At 39.3% G+C, this 19,991-nt stretch overlaps 1 protein-coding gene across 2 annotated transcripts in view; it reads left to right on the top strand.

Moving 5' to 3' along the window:
- Nucleotides 1–727: 727 nt before the first annotated feature.
- The window catches only part of SLC17A6 (solute carrier family 17 member 6), a 50,323-nt gene continuing 31,059 nt past the window's right edge, over nt 728–19,991 (top strand). Inside the window, exons 1-3 of one of the 2 annotated variants that reach the window (XM_073347834.1) lie at nt 729–1,745; nt 4,618–4,870; nt 6,386–6,504. In XM_073347834.1, the coding sequence (XP_073203935.1) occupies nt 1,660–1,745; nt 4,618–4,870; nt 6,386–6,504 (458 nt within the window). In that variant the 5' untranslated portion in view covers nt 729–1,659. Of the gene's footprint in view, nt 1,746–4,617; nt 4,871–6,385; nt 6,505–19,991 lie in introns of both variants that reach the window. The other variant, XM_073347835.1, reaches the window with a different exon arrangement.

The following is a 19,991-nucleotide window of genomic DNA, read 5'->3' as shown; positions in this document are numbered from 1 at the left end:
ATTAAAACTGATAAATGACTACCAAATTCTGTTTGCAGTGGATGTGTGTACACTGGAAAGCTTGTCTCTTTCTCTAAGAGAAGTTGGTCCAGTAAAAGATATTACTTCACCCACCTTGTCTTTCTACCAAATTCTGGAAAGACAAGATGACCAAAATCTCAGAACGTACCTTGATCACTACAGTGGTGAAAAAATATCATATGTAAAAGTTATATTAGATATTACACAAAAGTGTCATTAAAGGGCAGGTCACAAAGGTATAAAAATTACACATGTATAAGCGATAGAAACCATGTGCATGTCTAATATATAGATCTAAATTATGACAATGTATTAGAGAGCTATAAATGTTGAGCTAGAAATAAAATATGATCTTAGATGGACAGACAGATTCTATCTATTTATGGAGATACAACTGTCAGATTACATCTGGTATTAATATTCCGATGTATTTTGCCATTGGTGCCCTGAATGACTCTGAATGACTACCTTCTGCGACATGGTCACGCCCTTTGTTTACATTAACAGCACAATTGAATTAAGTACAATAGCCTCTGCATGCAGCAAACTCCCTCGTAATGCTCTGTAGTCCTTGCCCTGAACAACGGGGTCGGGCTATGCGTCAGAAAAAGAGGAGTGGGGGGAGGGGGGGGGGCTAACGCCAGCGCTCAAAAGTAAATTGTCAGCGTTTCATAAACTCCAGTTTCCCTTTTAGCTGCATCATCCTCTGGAAAACCTGGATGGGGACGATGACACGGCTCCTCTTCGGTTTCCATAGCATCCAGTCTTCAAGCCCCCCGCAATGAATCCGCCCAGTTCCCCATGAAAGTTGGCAGCCCGGGAGGCTCCCGGTTGCGCTCTCCCCGGTGCTGAGAACACTCGGGAGCCACCCGAGAGCCACGGGCGCTGTCTGTGGTGCTGAAATCACTCCGGCACACGCGGGAGCGACAAAGGGCGCTGGGCAGATTAGAATCACCAACGCCCGACGCGCGAACTGCCGGTCTACTCGAGATCCTTGCCCTGGGCGCGCTGCCCTGGGAGTAAGTGGCTGCTGACTTGCTCACAGTAATGAAGTGCTAGGGCTGCTATTGTCCGAGAGCTTGGAACTTAGCCGTCAGGTTCTCTCCGGCTGGCACGTGCTGGGCATTGGGAACTTTTGACTTCTTCTTTGGAGTGATAAATTAGATGACCCTCCCGCCCCACACACCTCTCAATCCCTACGGGTTAGGGAAAGGTTCAGCAGAAAACCAGGATTTTAAACACTGGACCATCTTCTCCTAGGAAGTAGGGTCATTCCCCCTCCCAAATCAGCCATGGCACTGCCTCCACCGTCTGCCAATGAGTCCTGCACCTCCGAAAAGACTTTCTAATTGTGGCTCCCAACTCTGTTCTGTTAGGAAAGCCGTGGGTTGCATGTAGCTTGCTCGCTCTCGCTCTCTCTCTCTCTCTCTGGCTCTCCCCCCTCTCTCTGGCTCTGTCTCCCTCTTGCTCTCTCGCACACACACACATACACACACTGACTCAGGCTCCCTTTATCTGGAGACGCTCCGATAGCCATGGGAGAAAAAGTTAGAGATTAAACCAATATGAGCGATCATAGCTGTTCATAGCAGTGCCCTGTCCAACACAGAGTGGAGCCCAGTGAAAACCTCTGGAGGCATGGAGTCGGTAAAACAAAGGATTTTGACCCCCGGCAAGGAGGGAATGAAGAATTTTGCTGGGAAATCGCTCGGTCAACTCTACAGGTAAGAAAGATCTCGGTCCGGGAGCTGGATTTCTTACTGGAAAGAATGGGAGGCTTTCCTTAGCCTAAAATTGCTGGGATCAGTTCGAATATACGCTATTTGTGTAGGTTAGGTTGCTGATAGACTGATAGCTATTTATAGGTTTTCTTGATATCATCTACAAACTAACGCTACCATTACACTATGGCACCGAAATAACTTGCATAGCTGGCTTGCGGAGGATGTTTTTAAATGTGTCCTAAGAGATTTCCCCCATCTTTCTACCCAGAAATTTGATCTCATTTTAAAAATAGAATCAACAGAGAGCAGCACTCCTGTATTTTTATTTCATTTCAATGCAGGGCACCCGTAGGATCCATTTCACTTTCCTCAGAGAGCGTATTTTTTTTTAAAAAAAAATGAAACTATAAAATCATTCCTGATTTCGATTAACCGGTTCCCCTGTGTAACCGCCCGTCAGATGAAGAAAAGCACGGAAATGCATAAATAATTGATAACCGAACGATTTCTCTCTTTGAAGCTAGGACAAATATATTGAGAGAGACACCTTCAATTATTTATCCGTCTGCATAGAAAAGGGTCCATTTCTTTTGTAGAAAATGCACAACCGCAATGGATGAAACCATAAAGTTAATCCAGCAATAGGGGGGTGCGTGTATTTCCATCGTCTTCAGGTGTGTGTATAGATGCACGCAACCACACACCTGAAGTGCATTGACACGAAATTTGAGCACACCATTCCTCGATTGGATCACACCATTCCATCATAAATGGCCCTGTGAAATCTGACGACTTTGGTGACCCCCCCCCCCAATATGATTTTTTAGGAGAAAACTACAAAATAAAAATCGGGAGAATATATTTTCGGACATTTGCCTTTAGAACAAAGTACCCCTCTCTCTCCAGCGTTATTAGAATTTTCTGACTAAAGCAAAATGCGCGATTGTCTGAATACCTACAGTGGAAGTTGTTTTTCTCCACCTTATGCGGCAGTGGAGAATAGGCACAGTATTATTCCAACAATAATGGTAAATGATTTACAACTTCCTATGTAATTTTGAAAGGAAAGGAAATATGAAGTAAATTATCAAGTAAAATGAGGCTTCCTATTGTAATAGAAACTAGTACAGTTAGAGTCTAGAAATATATGGTTATTTTACCACCAGCCTACATAAATTTAATCGTTTTAAACGAACTGAAAATATGTAAAATATCTGAAAAACAGAATAAATTAGTATGGGCCTCTCGAATATCATGGGAAATGTACTTTTCTTCTCTACGAATATAACTACAATAATCGAGTTTAGCACTAAATATTCTTCGATAGATATGAAAACACTCCTGCAACTCACAATACCTTCTATATCATATCTCAAACAGGTTTTTAAAGAATGGTCTAAATAAGGCACTCTGTGAACTTCCGAGGATTTAACAAATATTCCATCAGGACTAGCCACACTTCAGAGAATCAACGTATAATTTTCTATTCGTAATTTTAAAGTGGAAATAATGTTTATTATGTCCCATGATCTTTGCTTCATTTCAGGTGGAATCAAATCAAATCAATTCTGTGCGAAAGCTGGTGCTCAGATTTTATCGTTTGAATGAACCAGTTTTAACTATAAAATATATTGTTCTATTTTAATTACATTTTTAAGAGGATGGGGATCTTGCAACCCTGACTCAGGGGAGTAAGCCTTACATCAGTGAATAATAAGAGTAAATTCAACTGAGTACGTGTTGCAGGGCATGGCCCATCCTTTCTTTATACATAATATGAATAATGTTTGGGGTCTGATCCTGCCAATCGTTACTCACCCATTACTCAGGGGAGTTGACCTGGGTTGAATTATTCACCTGAGGAGAATTGTTCACGTGGGCAAGGATTGGCAGGCTTGGAGGCAAGGCAGCGATCTAGCAAAATGGAATGTTTGGATGCAGTTTTCAAATACCCTGTTCTGCAGGGGCTGCACTTCTGAGTAGTTAATCGGCCTCTTTTGCATCTTACTATAATGTGGGGAATGTTTTAGCGATAAACCCAGCACATTTTTTCCTCAAAAAAGCATATTAAAATTTTTCTCCCCTATAAAAATAAAATACACGTACATGTTTTGAAGCATACTGTGTGGGTGCAAATGGCTGCATTGATTCATTATATTATAATCAAAATGTGTAAATATTAATGTATGGATTTTCCTTTAGAAGTTTAAACTTAAAACCCTGGGAGCTTCGATTTAATATTTTGGTAAATGTGGGCACTGAGAGAGCAGCGGAAAAAACAGACCTAAAGTAAGTCTAGTTAATAATCAGAGTGCAGATTATTGCATGTAATCTTCACCAATTCATGTTATTAATATTGCAAAGGTATTGAGTCATCTGCAGATGGGTAGTTCTCAAACACTGGCATGTTTCGTTAAAATGGCTATGACAGCCATTTTGCAGATCTGGAATAAATAGAAATAATTGCTCATCTTTACAGCATTTCTTCCGCTTCCACATTCACAAGCACTGTAGAACTAATTTCTCTCATATTTATAATGTAATAACAATAGAGTTTAAAACTCCAAGATAATTTTTCATCTCCCAGCAATCCCCTTTGAATTAGACAACATGGCGCCTCTGCAGTGGTTGCAGCTGATGTCTTCTTAATGTCTCCTACATATTTAACCAGAGATCTTTAATGATAGATGGACAGTTCCATCTGCTGCTCCTCCCTCTTTTTTGGGGAAATGAATAATTATGCATCCCACAGGTCTTGCTAAAGAACAACTGAAGGTAATTTTTCAGTCATAGTGACTTTGCCATTCAAGTGACCTGTTCGGGAGAGTTGGCTTCAACTCTCTTGCTTGTCTTTTCCCCTTGTGTTGGGCAGAGTCCTAGAGAAGAAACAGAAGCCTGCGGACAACATCGAACTCACAGAAGATGGGAAACCCCTGGAGGCCCCCGTGAAGAAAGCCCCAGTGTGCGACTGTACCTGCTTTGGGCTCCCCCGGAGGTACATCATTGCCATCATGAGTGGACTGGGATTCTGCATCTCTTTTGGAATCCGTTGTAACTTGGGAGTAGCCATCGTGGATATGGTCAATAACAGCACCATACACCGAGGAGGAAAAATTATTAAAGAGGTGGGAATCACTCCCCTTTAATCCCGCAACACGAATATAAATCATAATATCCTCAGGACAGAGTAATAACAAAGAATGAATAGAACAAGTAAGACCCCCCCCCCTTAGATTTTTATGATATTTCCAATCATTCTAATAATAACAATAATAAAATCGAGACGGTTTCCTCCTTCTGCTATAATCTGCTCGCTTCTGGGTAGGAGAATCCTACAGTGAACTGCCCCAGAACAACGTCGTATTTTATTTATAACAGAGAGGACAATGATCCAAAGAATGTTGTGGGGGGGAGGGGGGGAATAAAAGCTCGATTGTGCCTATTTTGTTTTCTTTCTTTCCCAGACCAAGAGGTCATTCCGTGGCACAAGTTTGTGTGCAGATATTTTGCTTTTATACCCAGCTTTGGGGACCTCAATCATTTCGTAAATTAAATGCACGGAATAGAGAACATGAGCATGAATAAACGACTCCAAAGCGGCTGCCCAATTCTCTAAAGGAAATGGAGTGGTTTGTTGCGGAACGTTTGGAAATATCAGGATGAATGAGTTTTGGTTAACAAAATGCAACGCTGTAAAAGTCATCTATGGCCCAATGAGAAAACATTTTTCATTTATAAGGTGCTTAACCATATGTATATCGCCTATGTACACAAAGACAAGAATACATCTGATTTGTAAATGTATACGTGTAGAAATGTATACATTTATATATCATATAGAATATATATTTGTGTATATACAAATACACGTGTGTACATACACAGAGGGATAAACAGGCAGCTAGATAGACCGATATGACCGTTTTCGATTTCACTGAGTCCATGCTATAGATATATTCGATGGGCTCCATTGCAAATGCAGGTGATCCACTTACGATGAGCCAAATCATTTTTTTTCCCTCCAAAATACCTTGAAGCACTTTCCTCATTCCCATGTTTGTGAGCTTACCTGCGATGTAGGCAACTGGATCTCTCTCGGTCTCGCTCTCTCTGTAGAGAGATGTATTACAACTGACTGTGTGTGCCAGGGAGCGTGAGAGTGAGTGTGAGTCTGAGTGTGTGTTTGTGTGCGGAGGGGGGGGGCTTTCCTCTCTCCTCCCCTCAACCCCTTTTCTAGACTGGATCGGACAGAAGAAAACACATTTGTTGCCACCCCTTTCTCTAGGAGATTCAAGGGTATCTTTGGTTCCAAGATTCCCATATTTTTAGGGTTAACAGCAATCACGAGATAGAAATCATGTCTCTCCTCTCTCCTCCAGTACTAATGCCAGATTTTTGTAGGCATTCTAGCATATTTGTTCTAGAGACCAATTTTAACGCAAATCGGTTATTATTTTGGCGGTTAGCACCTTGCCCCATTTCTATATAGTACCGGCTAGTAAATGGGCATGTTCAACATTAATCGAAATTCCGCAAAGATTGCCTAGCGTTAAACTATTATTAATAAATGCTTTCGTTTGGCCTGCTTACATCCTTCCTATTTTCTTTCTCCCCTTTCTCCTTGTTTTTTGCACTGGAAGAAAGCGAAGTTTAATTGGGATCCTGAAACAGTTGGCATGATCCATGGCTCTTTTTTCTGGGGATATATAGTCACTCAAATCCCCGGGGGATATATAGCATCCAGACTAGCAGCTAACAGGTAATGACGGTCTAATATATATAAATGTATATAAACAGAAACATGGATACTATACATCGGGTTGCTATGTTTAGATTTTGACGGTTAAAACAGCGGGTATAAATGCAGGCACATTATGCGAAAAGCAGACGGAGCAGGGTGTCTGGTTCGTTAGTGCTATTCTGCTGATGGCTTCCTACAATTGTCATCTGTTGAATTCAGTATAAAGGCAGCTTTCCTCTCTTCTTTATGGCTGTTAGAGGGGCAATAGCGGACAGGCACTTTCCTTCGGCAAAACTCCACTCACTGTAAGTAAGATGAGCCTTTATGGATGGTGTAGACGAGACAAAGTACGTTAGGCTTTGATTCGCAGTCTCAACTGCGGCGTGCAAACCAAACATGAACCCCAACCTAACCGTCTGCTTCTGCAAGCCAGCATTTTTTGCTGGCACTGCAGCACATCGAGGCAACAATTATACAGCGAGGAATTATTATTCAACTCAAGTCACCGAGACGCATATTTCTGAAAAGCATGGGGTATTGAAAAATATGTCGGTGTTCCTCTGTAGTCATTGAAATAATAATACAATATTTTTGACGGTCAAGAAACAAACATTCGAAATAAATGAAAATGAATCTTGGAATTGTATTTTATTACCATTTTAATTATTTTCTGATTTTATATGGATTTCATGTTTGTTTCTTGTCCTTTAAAATGTATATTGCAATAAAGTTGCTATGATTATTTTTTACTTTATTTAGTTTCCTTTTCACTAAGATTATCACGATAGAATTTTTCAAAGTTGAAAGACACTGAAATCCCTTTACTTATTTAAATACAATCTTTTAAAAAAAGAAATGGGGGAAATAGCAGATATCAGTAGTTATTAATTGACATGGAACTGAATATAGTCCACTCTGAATAAAATGGAAGAAAAACATGTTTCAATGAGCTTTGCACAATGAAAAGGAAGTGCAGATGGTGCAGGGTCTTAAAGATTCGTTTCTATGGTGTCTGGCAATATTTCAAGCACCCAGGGTGTGATTCCACCTGTTAATTAGATCCACTGAGTATTCAAGACACACGAGGCATTCATATCCATCCTTAATGCCACAGACTCATCATTTGGAGAGGTAGGAAAGGTCCTAGTGCCACTCCTCTCCAGCAGCAATGGACTAGGTACAAATGGATATTAAAAGGGAAGGTGCAGTTTTAGCTCATCACAGGAGTGTGTAACATCAAAGGTAGGACTAGGAGCGTTAGACAGACTTATACAATGAAGTTCTCTCACCAGGCCATGTTTTTTATTTAAACAAGGACACAAATGTACTTGCCAAGCCTGCAGTTCTCTTGAGAGCACAGAGCTCCATTAAAAGATAAATCAATGAATGGTGAGATCCTTAGCTGTGTAAATTAATGTAGCTCTGTTGATGCCCATTTACACCAGCAGAAGTTTTGGTCCATGATTTTGGAAATAAAACAAAAGCAGTGTTAATATATACAGTAACCCAGTATGTTCTTATCTTTTAGTTAAAATGTCCCTTTCCCCAGCTTTCCAATAATAGATTAGAAATATAAAGGCAATTTTAAAAAAATTCACAAGAGATCATCCCCTAAAAGGCCTCTATCCATCCAAATACACCACCTTTCTTTTCTGTACCAAATCCTCTTGTAATCTTCATCCAGTCCATTACAATTTACTTCAATGGGAATTTTGCCTTAATAAAGACTGTAGGATCTGAACCAGAGAGTCAAATTCCATTCTTGATTATCCTAGTGCAATTCCATTTAAGTCGTTTGACTCAATACAGAGTTATAAAAGTAGAATCACAATCAGAATTGGATCAAATAAGTGGAAAACAAAATTTAATTTGTTATTGGCAGGGTGCTGCTGAGTATGCAGGAGCTTGCTTGCTTGATGTTAAGATTCAGTCCAGAAGCCCACTTTTAGCTAATTACAAGGATTTGGACATATCTCTAAAATGTCATTAATTTATTAAAATATGGAAAAAATCAAACTCCAGTTAAAACACATTCATGTTTACATCATGGAATCCTTCCTACAGTCCAGTAATTCTCAATTTAAATTGAAGAATATCTTTATCTTGTTGAACTGAAACACATTAGCCAGGCCTTTGAAGCTGTCCCCCCAAACCATCATCTACTTCCTGCCAAGAGAGAATCATCAATGGTGAGCCAAGCCATGGCTTCTATTTATTTTTCATCTGGTCAGTCAATGGAGAGCTTTTTACTGGGATCATGGATTTCTTTGCTAATTGCAGAAATCAAGACATTTGCTGCACGTTGGCTCACTTTCTAATTTATTTGCAGCCTCAGTCACAATTCTTCAGGTTCACTCTTAGTGTCCCATGACAAAGAGGGCTGAATAGAGATTTCTAGGATCTGCTTATCTAATTATTTTTGCATGATAGCTTGGCTCATGGTTAATTTCACATTGCAACAGTGAGATTCTTGTTCCTTCAAGAACTGTCTGGTTTTAAATAAGAAATCATATATCCCTATAATTAGATCGATGTTTTAGTTCAAAGATAAATACATTTACAAGACTGACAATGGTGGCAAAGAAAATAATGGTCTTGGACAATTCAGAAATATATTTTTGAATTGTTCTTGATTGACTCCAATAACATTTTCAGTTTTGAAGTCAATGGGACTATTTGCATGAGTAGTAGGAGCTGGGTTTGGCATTGTATATTTCATTGTGATTTGCATTGTTGACGGACTTTCTAATCTTCTGTTGTGCTGAACACCCTCAACTCCCATTGACTTCAATGCATTTAGTGACTCACAAGACAGAATCAGCACTTTACAAAATCAGGATCAGGCCCTAAGTGCCAAAGCTCATTTTTAACAACGAGTTTCAAACGTTGCATCTCCCTGTGTAGTAGCTAAAAATGGAACAGAGATCCCTTCGGCTAGAATGCAAGAGTCATCTCTTCTCCCAGAGGAGGTTCTGCCATTGGAGGATGTTGATGTTACATCAACTGCAAAGAATGAGAGCAGAGAACAGGAATTTAGGGTTGAACAAAGTCCCAAGGCATCACATTTCCTCCAAGTAAAGATAATCTTTCCATTGATTAAACCTTAAGATATTAATAGCATGGAGTACAGGGGACCATTCTGGTAGTTTTGTGGCAGTCCTCTGCCACCTAGGATTCAGGACTAACAATTTCTTTCTCCCCAGACTCTCAAGCTCTGGGAATATTGTAGGACTAGGGAGCTCACTTCTGTTCAACTTCTCATATTAAACAACACTACCTTCCTCCCAGGGCTAATTTATACTGGGAATGGAATTAATGGGATTTGCAGAAAGAGAGAGAGAGAGATCCTTAGCTGGAGGAAATGTTGTCATGACACAGGGCCCTTGAGGTTGCTGTGGCAAAGGAGGAGAGGTGGATTCCAAGAACTACCCCAGAAAAATGTGCATGCACAAATATACTATAGATCAGTTACAATACCATGCCCATTGATGGTCTCATGCAAGACGAGCAAGTTCAAGCTCATACTACTTGCCCAAAGGTCTAGAAATGACAAGTATTAATTATTATTGGTTTTATTGGATTCACTCTGGATTTTCTCAGGATAATTTACAGCAAAATGCATCCCAAGGAAGGAGGGCGGGAAATGAGCGCACAATTATATTTGCATTTTTTAAAATTTGTTTGAATATTTTCTGTAAAACCAGGAAAATTCCACTGCAGAATTTTGGTATCACTTTTCTGCATTGCTAAATCAACTGAGTCAGAATTCACAATGCAAGTTACTGCCAACTGAAAGCCCTAAAAATCATATCTGGATGCTTTTAAAGGTTTGAATGCCAATATTATAGTGGTTCCCCACAAGAGTGCCTAACATTAGGGACTGACAGCATTTCACAGTGTCTGAGTGAATAGCACTCCATGAAATGCTGACTGTTCTCTAACCCTAACCCTCAGAATTTAGAATTAGGCCATAAAAATAATCATGGTTCATCTCAGACCAACAGAGATTTTTAAAGCAAATGCACTTTACACTGATTGAAGCTTTGTTAGATAATAAATAAATGAATATGATTTGTGGTTTTGGAGTTCTTGAGCTCTTATAATTAAAAATGTCTTATATAAAATTGATGACCAAGATGGTTAGGTATTTTATAACCATGCGGGGGGGTGGGATATTTTGGTAAAAACATGCAGAAATTATTTTTCAATAATTAATTTCACTGTCCATTTGTAGCACAGCAATGACATTATACTGAATATTTTCTAAGTATTACCCTTACACCATAGTCTAGAGAAGCTGATGTAGTTTGTTTCGTTTCACTAGTATATCAATTGATTAAACATACATCATAGGATATTAGGGCCCAGTCCTGCAAATCTTAACACATGAATGGTTGTGCTTAAGTCAGAGGGCTCAATTGTTCCTTGAGTTTAACCTCTGCTTGATGCAGGAGAAGGGTATTCGGGAACCAGTTACAATCACTTATTCTGTGCCAGTCCAGACCCATCATTTGTTAGAGCAGCCTAGGGACTGCATTACCTTATGGCACAAGTGCAGATTTCCCTATCAGAATTTAAATCAATGAAAGACTAATAGTATAGTGGAGCTCTATCAATTCCTTTCCCATGTATCCTCTTCCCTATACTAGGGGAATAGTTAGCACATGAGTCAACTCTACTGGGAGTTCCCACTCCCATCATGGGATTTTCCACTGATGGGTTGCAGCAAGGATCTGGACCCTTTGCATCACCTAAGTGGTAGAAAGTGGCTGGAGTGTAATGCAGAATCGGGTCCAAAGTGATAAATCTCATGACAAAAGGTTTTACACAACCAACCTCTTACCTTGTAGAGGCAACATTGTCTAACAGGGTGAGAACAGGACTGGACAAAAAGAACTCTTTAGTTCTTATCCTGTGCTAACACTGACTGATGGTGTGAAACAACTCACTTAGGACAGTTCAATGGTGCCATTTAGGCAGGCCATGCATTGTAGGAATCTACTGCCTAATGCCCTAATGGGAAGCTGCAGGAGGAATTCTGATGCAGGGAGACTGATGTCCTCCCAGAGCTCAGTGGCACACAAGAGGAGTGAACCAATGTTAACTATTTCCCCTGTTGTGCTGGTCACACTCCAGGAGATAGCGCACTCCTTCTTGCCACTCTCACTCCCCTTTTGGGCACTGTGCAGCCCTGGAGGTGAATGGAAGGGATACTCCTATAATTGTGACAGGATCATTCAAATAGAGGAGAGAATCCTTGTGCCTTCCATTTCCAAGCCAGTGCTTGTAAATGAACCAATGCTGATGAACTCATTGGGGGTGCTGTGAGGATTAGGTACTTGTGCATCCTTCAGAGATGTAAATCTCTATCTCTAAATGCTGAGGGTTAACTGGAGTTTACCTTTAAACTAGAAAAGTAATGAAATTCTGAATTTAGCCTTCTTCTACACTCACACCTCTGTGAATGCTACAGAGGTCTGAGAATAACGTGTGATTTTATGTACCTGTTGTGCTATATAACACCTAAGTGAAAACGTGTGGAACTGTAATATCACTTTCATATTATTTCAGAATTCTAATAATCTACGATAGTTAAAATAGGATTTTTAATTGAAAACAATGGGACCACATTCTTATAAAGTTAGGCTAAAAATCCAGGGTGAAATCCTGGCTCCATCGAAGCTAATACCAAAATTCCCTTTGACTTCACCACTGATTGATTTCACCACTGATAGACAGCTAGATAGGGTAGACCCATTGAAGTCAATGGAGCTATGCCAATTTACACTAGCTGAGGAGCTGGTCCCATGTGTGCAATTTCATGCTTAATGTAGGAAAGCAATACTTGTGTTTGTACATGAAAATACAGAGTTGAGCATCCAAATGGCCAATCAGATTCACAACTGGTCATGAGCACAATAAATAAATAAATAAATAGATCCATTCAGCAGGAGTAATTATCAGTCATTGCTTGTGAAAATTTGTTTTTTGAAAATCAAACTATAAAAGAGTTGCATGCTTCTGTTGAGTAAAACAAAGGGTCATGAACATTTTAAATAGTGAGTGTTCAGATGCTAGAACTTTCCCTTATGAAAAATCATGTAAAATATAACAGAAGATAATGATTTTAAAAAAGGAAAGAAACAACCTATGAAATTCTATGGCAATGACATAAGATTTTCTTTCTCTGTTAAATCCCATGGGTCAGACTCTTAGATGGTGTAAATGGGTATAGTTCCATTAAAGCAGCTGGCCTAATATGTTTTTAGTTCATTTCACAGAATGCTGCTGAATTTCTGTAGAACCTTTCTAATTTAATTTCTATTAAGTTCTATAGCATTTTCTCATGATAGCTTAAATAGAAATATATAAAGCAACCTGTGACTTCAAGCTCTTCCTTTTATTTCAGTTTTTAAAATCCAATTCACGCAAGCAGTAAGGACTGAATTCTGATCACCCTTTCTCACAGCAAGTAATCCTTTTGATTCCACTGAGATTACTTGCATGAACAAATTGAGCTATATTCCATACAGATATATTAATGCATTTCTTCCCAAAAGGTCAGAAATATTTTAATCTGAACTGTGGCATTAGAGTGAGAGTGAAATTGTTATTATTGTCACTGATCCCTAATTAGTAAAATAATAGTAATAAAATAATAAATAATAATGTAAAGCCAAATCTTTCTAAACTAAGGTATTCTGAATTCAAAGTGTGACTGCAGCTTAATATCTTTATATTCACTTTTTTGCAGGATAAATTATTCCACACTCATTTTGTATACAGAAGTAACAAAGTATTCTTATATTTAACATAGAGTATTGTTATATTTAACAAACAATACATGAGTCATACTGTACCTGGGATATGTAGGAATGTTTGATTTCCGGTTTGGTTCTGCAAGTTCTAATTTCTTCCCTTCTAATGTAACTGCATTATAAAATAACCCCTGAGGCTATTCCTGCCAACCCTTCCTTTCATGTTCACTTCACAACCATGCAGCTTGAACTGGGCTATGCTGCCAGGCACAGGTGCATGCCGCTTCTGTTTCCAGTCAGAGCAGCCAACACAGCACAAAGCACTAAGAAGTCTCTGTCACCCCACTGTGTTGCAGAGCCTTTTAAGTACCACTCATGAGGGTGGCTGGTGGTGCTGCTCCCTGTGCCATATGGCTCTGGATCCTTCCATTTTTCTGTCATGAATGATGAAGCCATTTTCACAATTTAACGATTCACCAAGGGATTTGGGTGGGGTTTTTTGTTTGATAAAAGCAGGCCTCAGATGTGTGGCAAAATTAATACTGCAGCCAATCCTTTATTAGATTGGATTAGATGTTGAGGGATCAGCTTTTACATATTAATGTTTCACAAAAGGCTTAAAATAGGATTTAGTATGAGTAGCACACAGACACCTCCCCCATCCCATGTAGCTGCATGAATGGAAATAGCCGGTTTCATCACATTTTTTAGATGATGCGCAAAATTGTTGTTCTGGCACAGCTCGTTGAGATACACCGCATTATTAACAGGACCAGCCTGAAGGCTAACAGCACCATGGATAAGCACGGACAAAACAAAAGCTTTAAGGATAAGAGTTCACTTCTAATTTTGGTGGTAGCTTCTTGTATTTGTCTTGCTTAGCAGCTAGGTTGGTAAGCCTTTCTGATATTCACGGAACAATCCCAGTTTTGTTGGGCTTATTCTGTATCATTTGTACTCGGAGGCCATTTCAGCAAAGTAATTAGGCATGTGCTCAACTTTGAACATGAGCCATCCTATTCCTGTTTAAGTAATTAAACATGTGTTTAACTTTGCATCAAATGTTTCCTGAAATACCTTCAGACTAATGCAACGCCATCATCATGTTCTGAAAATGTTGAGACACATTAAAGACAATTTGGAGACTATACCTTAGGGATCAATCTTGAAGAGTCTCTGGAAATGTGAAGTCTCTCTCAATACTTCTAGTGAAGGGTAAATAAAATGGGATTGGAAGAGAACCACTAAATGATATAAATCTTAAACTTATTGAGAAGTTCTGTTTTTCTTCATGGTCAGGACTATGTCAGCTCGGTGACATACCTGCTCCTCACCTTGAAAAGAGTTGTGCTCTTAATGCAATGAAGATAAGCATTTAAAACAGTATCTCCAAATAGGTGTCTCAGAATTCTTCGACCAAGTTAATTGACCGAATTCTCAAGATCACACACATCAGTGACAATGCTGAATGTCACTCTCCTGTAGTGCCATCTAACCCATGAAAATGTTTGCATATGGTGGGCAATGTACAATGATGGATGGTAGTTTGTCTAAATATTAGGGCTGTCAAGCAATTAAAAAAATTAATTGCACGATTAATCGTGTGATGAACAAATAAATCGCGCGATTAATCGCAATGTTAAACAATAATAGAATACCATTTATTTAAATATTTTTGGATGTTTTCTACATTGTCAAATATATTGATTTCAATTACAGCACAGAATACAAAGTGTACAGTGTTCACTTTATATTTATTTTTATTATAAATATTTGCACTGTAAAAACAAAACAAATAGTATTTTCCCATTCACTACTACAAGTACTATGAGTGCAACCTCTTTATCATGAAAGTTTAACTTACGAATGTAGAATTATGTACAAGAAAAACCTGCATTCAAAAATAAAACTATGTAAAACTTTAGAGCCTACAAGTCCTTGTTCAGCCAATTGTTCAGACAAACAAGTTTGTTTTCATTTGCAGAAGATGCTGCCTGCTTCTTGTTTACAATGTCACTTGAAAGTGAGAACAGGCGTTTGCATGGCACTGTTGTAGTCAGCGTCGCAAGATATTTACATGCCAGATGCACTAAAGATTCTTATGTTCCTTGATGCTTCAACCCCTATTCCACAGGACATGCGTCCATGCTGATGACGGGTTCTGCTTGATAGCGATCCAAAGCAGTGCGGGCCGACGCATGTTCATTTTCCTCATCTTGAGTCAAATGCCTCCGCAGAAGGTTGATTTTCTCTCTTGGTGGTTTGGGTTCTGTAGTTTCTGCATCAGAGTGTTGCTCTTTTAAGCCTTCTGAAAGCATGCTCCATGCCTCATCCTTCTTAGGTTTTGGAAGACATTTCAGATTCTTTGCATTTTGTCAAATTTGCAGTGAAAGTGTTCTTAAAGCGAACAACATGTGATGGGTCATCATTTGAGACTGCTATAACATGAAATATATGACAGAATGTGGGTACAACAGAACAGGAGACATAAAATTCTCCCCCAAGGAGTTCAGTCACTAATTTAATTAACACATTATTTTTTAATAAGCGTCATCAGCATGGAAGCATGTTCTCTGGAATGATGGCCAAAGTATGAAGAAGTATATGAATCTTTAGTGCATCTGGCACGTAAATATCTTGCGACGCCAGCTACAACAGTGCCATGCAAATGCCTGTTCTCACTTTCAGGTGACACTGTAATTAAGACGTGGGCAGCATTATCTCCCGCAAATTAAAAAAAACTTGTTTCTCTTAGCGATTGGCTGAATAAGAAGTAGGACTGAGTGGACTTGTAGGCTCTGAAGTTTTACATTGTTTTGTTTGAGTGTAGATATGTAACAAAAAAACCCTACATTTTTAAGTTGCACTTTCATGATAAAGAGATTGAGCTACAGTTGAATTGCACTACGCTATGAGGTGAATTGAAAAATACGATTTCTTTTATCATTTTTACAGCGCAAATATTTGTAATAAAAAATAATATAAAGTGACCACTGTACACTTTATATTCTGTGTTGTAATTTAAATTGATATATTTGAAAATGAAGAAAAACATCCAAAAATATTTAATAAATTTCAAATGGTTTTCACTTGTTTGACAGTGTGATTACTTTTTTTTTGACTTAATCACATGAGTTAACTGCGATTAATCGACAGCCCTACTAAATATAGAAGTTATGATTAAATCTGAGAACCATATCTAGTTCTAATTAAGGCTGGATTGTGTACCCATGTTGCTGCGAAGATATAACACCCAAGTTGGACTTCCATGGGACACAGTGCTCCCCAGTAGACATTGTTACTGTGTCTCCCCTTGGCCCCAAGCACACAAGTGTGAGCTTAACTTTAAGCATGTGAGTATTCCCATTGACTTCCAGTTAAGCATGTGCTTAAATGCTTTGCTAGACTGTTGTAGAATATGTGATATTCAGGGTCTTTGCAAATTCTCAGGCCTTGAGCCTGCAAGCCTTCACAGAGCATGCAGTAGAGAAAACAAGGTGGCTGCACCCCAGTGCCAGTGTGAGCAAAGACTTCATGTCAGCACAATTAGTGTTCTATTTAGTCCTCACACCAAATGAGCAGTGTAGATATCAAATCACTTGTCTTCACTGCAGTTATCTCATTTTATAACTTGGGGTTTCTTCCTAGTTTAAGTCCTGTACGCACACAAAACCTTTTAAATCATATGTGGTGGTTCTTTTAACTCAAGTTGGCTGGCCCAAGAGGGGGTATAGACTAAGGCCTGAATTAGCATGATTCCTCAGCTGCTAACACAATTACTGTGTATAGTGCACACAGGCTAATTCCACATGAGTACCACTAGTCCTCCAATGCCTTCCCACAATTCTCCCTGTGTGCCCGGAAAAGACAGATCCCACAATTCACTAGGAAAGAATTAATAGAGTAGCTCATCTTACTGTGGTGCTAAGAAGCATGGGATGTGCATCCAGTATTCTTAGTGTCGCACATGAGAGAGTACAGTGCCTGTGCGGACACAGCAACTTGAGTGTTGTTTGCAGTCTGGCTGCTCTTGCTTGTGTGAGGGTAACTTGAAAGGACTAACTTGAGAGTTGAGAACATGACTTGTCTGGGAATGTTGTGAAGACCAGAAGTATAACTGCACTCAAAAAAGAATTAGATACGTTCACGGAGAATAAGTCACTATTAGCCAAGATGGTCAGGGATACAATCCCATGCTCTGGGTGTCCCTAAGCCTCTAACTGCCAGAAGCTGGGACTGGATGACAGGAGATGGATCAGTCGATAAATTGCCTTGTTCTGTTCATACCCTCTAAAGTGTCTGGCACTGGCCACTGTCGGAAGACCGGATTCTGGGGTAGATGGATCATTGGTCTCACCTAGTATGGCTGTTATGTTACTCTGCAGTGAAAACATACTCTACACCTTCTCTATGGAGGATTAAGCCCTTATAAATCTCTACCTAGGGTGAAATTCACCCACTAGTTTGGCTGTGTGAGTTCTGGATGGACTAGTGTTAAGGGAGAATGTGGGCTGAGTGAGGAGAAGTGGCTGGTCAGTTGGGTCCATGAATACACGGACACAGTATTCCTACGCATAATTCATATGGATCACAAATCCTGCTTCCAAACAAGGGCTGGTGTAGAGTGGTGGCTGTACCCTGCCTGTGGGTTGTCCCAGCAAACCCAATGGTTCTCACACATAAAGCTTGTTTCATTAGGTTTTACATGAGTGTTGTTGTATTTCACCCAGAAGGAACTAAGAATGCTGAAATACACCAAAAAGGTATCCACCATATTGCACATTATCAGTGATGACAGACAGCTCCAGTCTTTGCTTGAAATGATGTGAAGATCACAAAAGGATAGGAAGGGGATGGTGAACAAAAGTAAACACAGTGTATTAGTTTGGTCTGAGATTGTTTGGGAATGGTTGTGGGAAATGCTGTTCTTCTTGGTGAAAATACTTCAGTAAATATAGGAAGAGTATAAAAAGGTAGGGGATTTCCTCTCTCCTAAGGCTTAAAGATACAAGTGTGCAGTGGTGAGAGATCCTGGTGATCATGCAGAAATGCACACCCAATTGCATGCCTGGGTTGTACATATAGCGGCAGCCATTGCAAGCCAAATTCTGTCATCAGTTATATTGGTATAAATTGCCATTGTGGGCAGCACGGTAGAAACATGTGCTCAGGCTCACTGCAGAGCAATAGTTAATAGAGCAAGCAAGATACTAGGCCATATTAAAAAAGGGACAGAGAATAATAATGAAGATATCAGAATGCCACTAAAATCACTCAGTGGTATGCTCTCACATTGAATACTGGGTTCAGTTCTGGTCAGCCCATCTCTAAAAAGGGAGTGAACAGAAATAGAAAAGGTCCAGAGAAGGGCAATCACTGTGATTAGAAGCAAGAGAAGGCATCCATATAAAGGAAGATTAAAGAGATTATTAGGACTATTTAGTTTAGAGAGGAGATGAATAAGAAGTGACACGATAGTCGCATATTAAATAATGAAGTGTGCAGAAAAGGTCAGTCAGGTGCTCCTAATTAGCCTCTCTCATAATATGTGATCAAGGAGATACCCAGTGAAACCAAGAGGCAACCCTTTAACTCTGGTAGAAGGAAATACATTTAAAAAAAAAACACACTACATTATCATCATGTAGAACTCATTGTAACAAAATATTATTGAGGCAAACAATGTAGTAGGAGTCAGAAAAGGATTAAAATGAAAAGAATATAATCTGCAAATGCATTAGCTGGAATAAAAAGGGATAAGGAACATCTATCCGCATTCTTCAGGGCATCAAACACTAACCACCAGGGTTTAGGACAGAACTTTCTCCATTACTGAGAAACATCTGGTACCTGTCAGAGTTGGAGACATGAAACTGGACTAGCCACACCATTGATCTGAACCAGAATGGCAATAACACTTACATTACCAAATTCAGAGTACCAACATTCACTCCAATGGAGTTAATTTCAGAGATTTATATCAGTGTAATTGAATTCATCATTTGGCCCTGCATGTGCAGTTATGACAATCAAAAATGAGAGCAAAAGTAGGCTGTAAATTAGAACTGAACATTGGACCAAATACTTTGCTGGTGTACGTCAGCAGAAAACATGGCCATAATCTGTACAGAATGACACTTTGGGATAAAGCAGCATAAATAAACATACAATTTAGCTAGATGAGATGCCTCTGGGACCTCCACATGGTAAATATATCACAAAACAATTCCACAAAGTATTTTAGATTAAAACACACTGGATTAATTCTAAAAACAGCAAGTGCATCTAAAATCAAGAGAGAAAAGTGGGAATAACAAAATGAGACCAAGTGCTTTAGTAAGGTACTTCGAATGAGCTTCTCTTGTATTGCAACATGATCTACCAGATTATATATGTAAGGACTAAGACATCCCAAAGTTAATGTATTAGAAAGAATGAGTCAAGACATTAGCTAGACCTAGAAGATTATATTGAGCTGTAAAGTGAAACCCCTGGGTTGAGTGTTACCCTCCCATAGATCAATAAATGTCTTCCAGCAATGCCAAAATATACATTCACATTTCAAAACCAGCCTGTGAGCAAACAATGGAGAGGGCAGCTTGATAGTCACATAGGGCCACATCTGGGTCATTAGAGTCAGTGGAAATTTTGCCATTGTCTTCTAAGTGGCTCATAGCAAAATAAAGGCAGAAGTTATTATGCATTAGTGATGCACTGGATTGTTAAACTCACCCCTGGAGTTTCACT

Source organism: Lepidochelys kempii, chromosome 6, assembly GCF_965140265.1.
Source record: "Lepidochelys kempii isolate rLepKem1 chromosome 6, rLepKem1.hap2, whole genome shotgun sequence".
NCBI classification, from domain to species: Eukaryota; Metazoa; Chordata; order Testudines; family Cheloniidae; genus Lepidochelys; species Lepidochelys kempii.
This window is presented reverse-complemented; position numbering and strand designations above follow the sequence as displayed.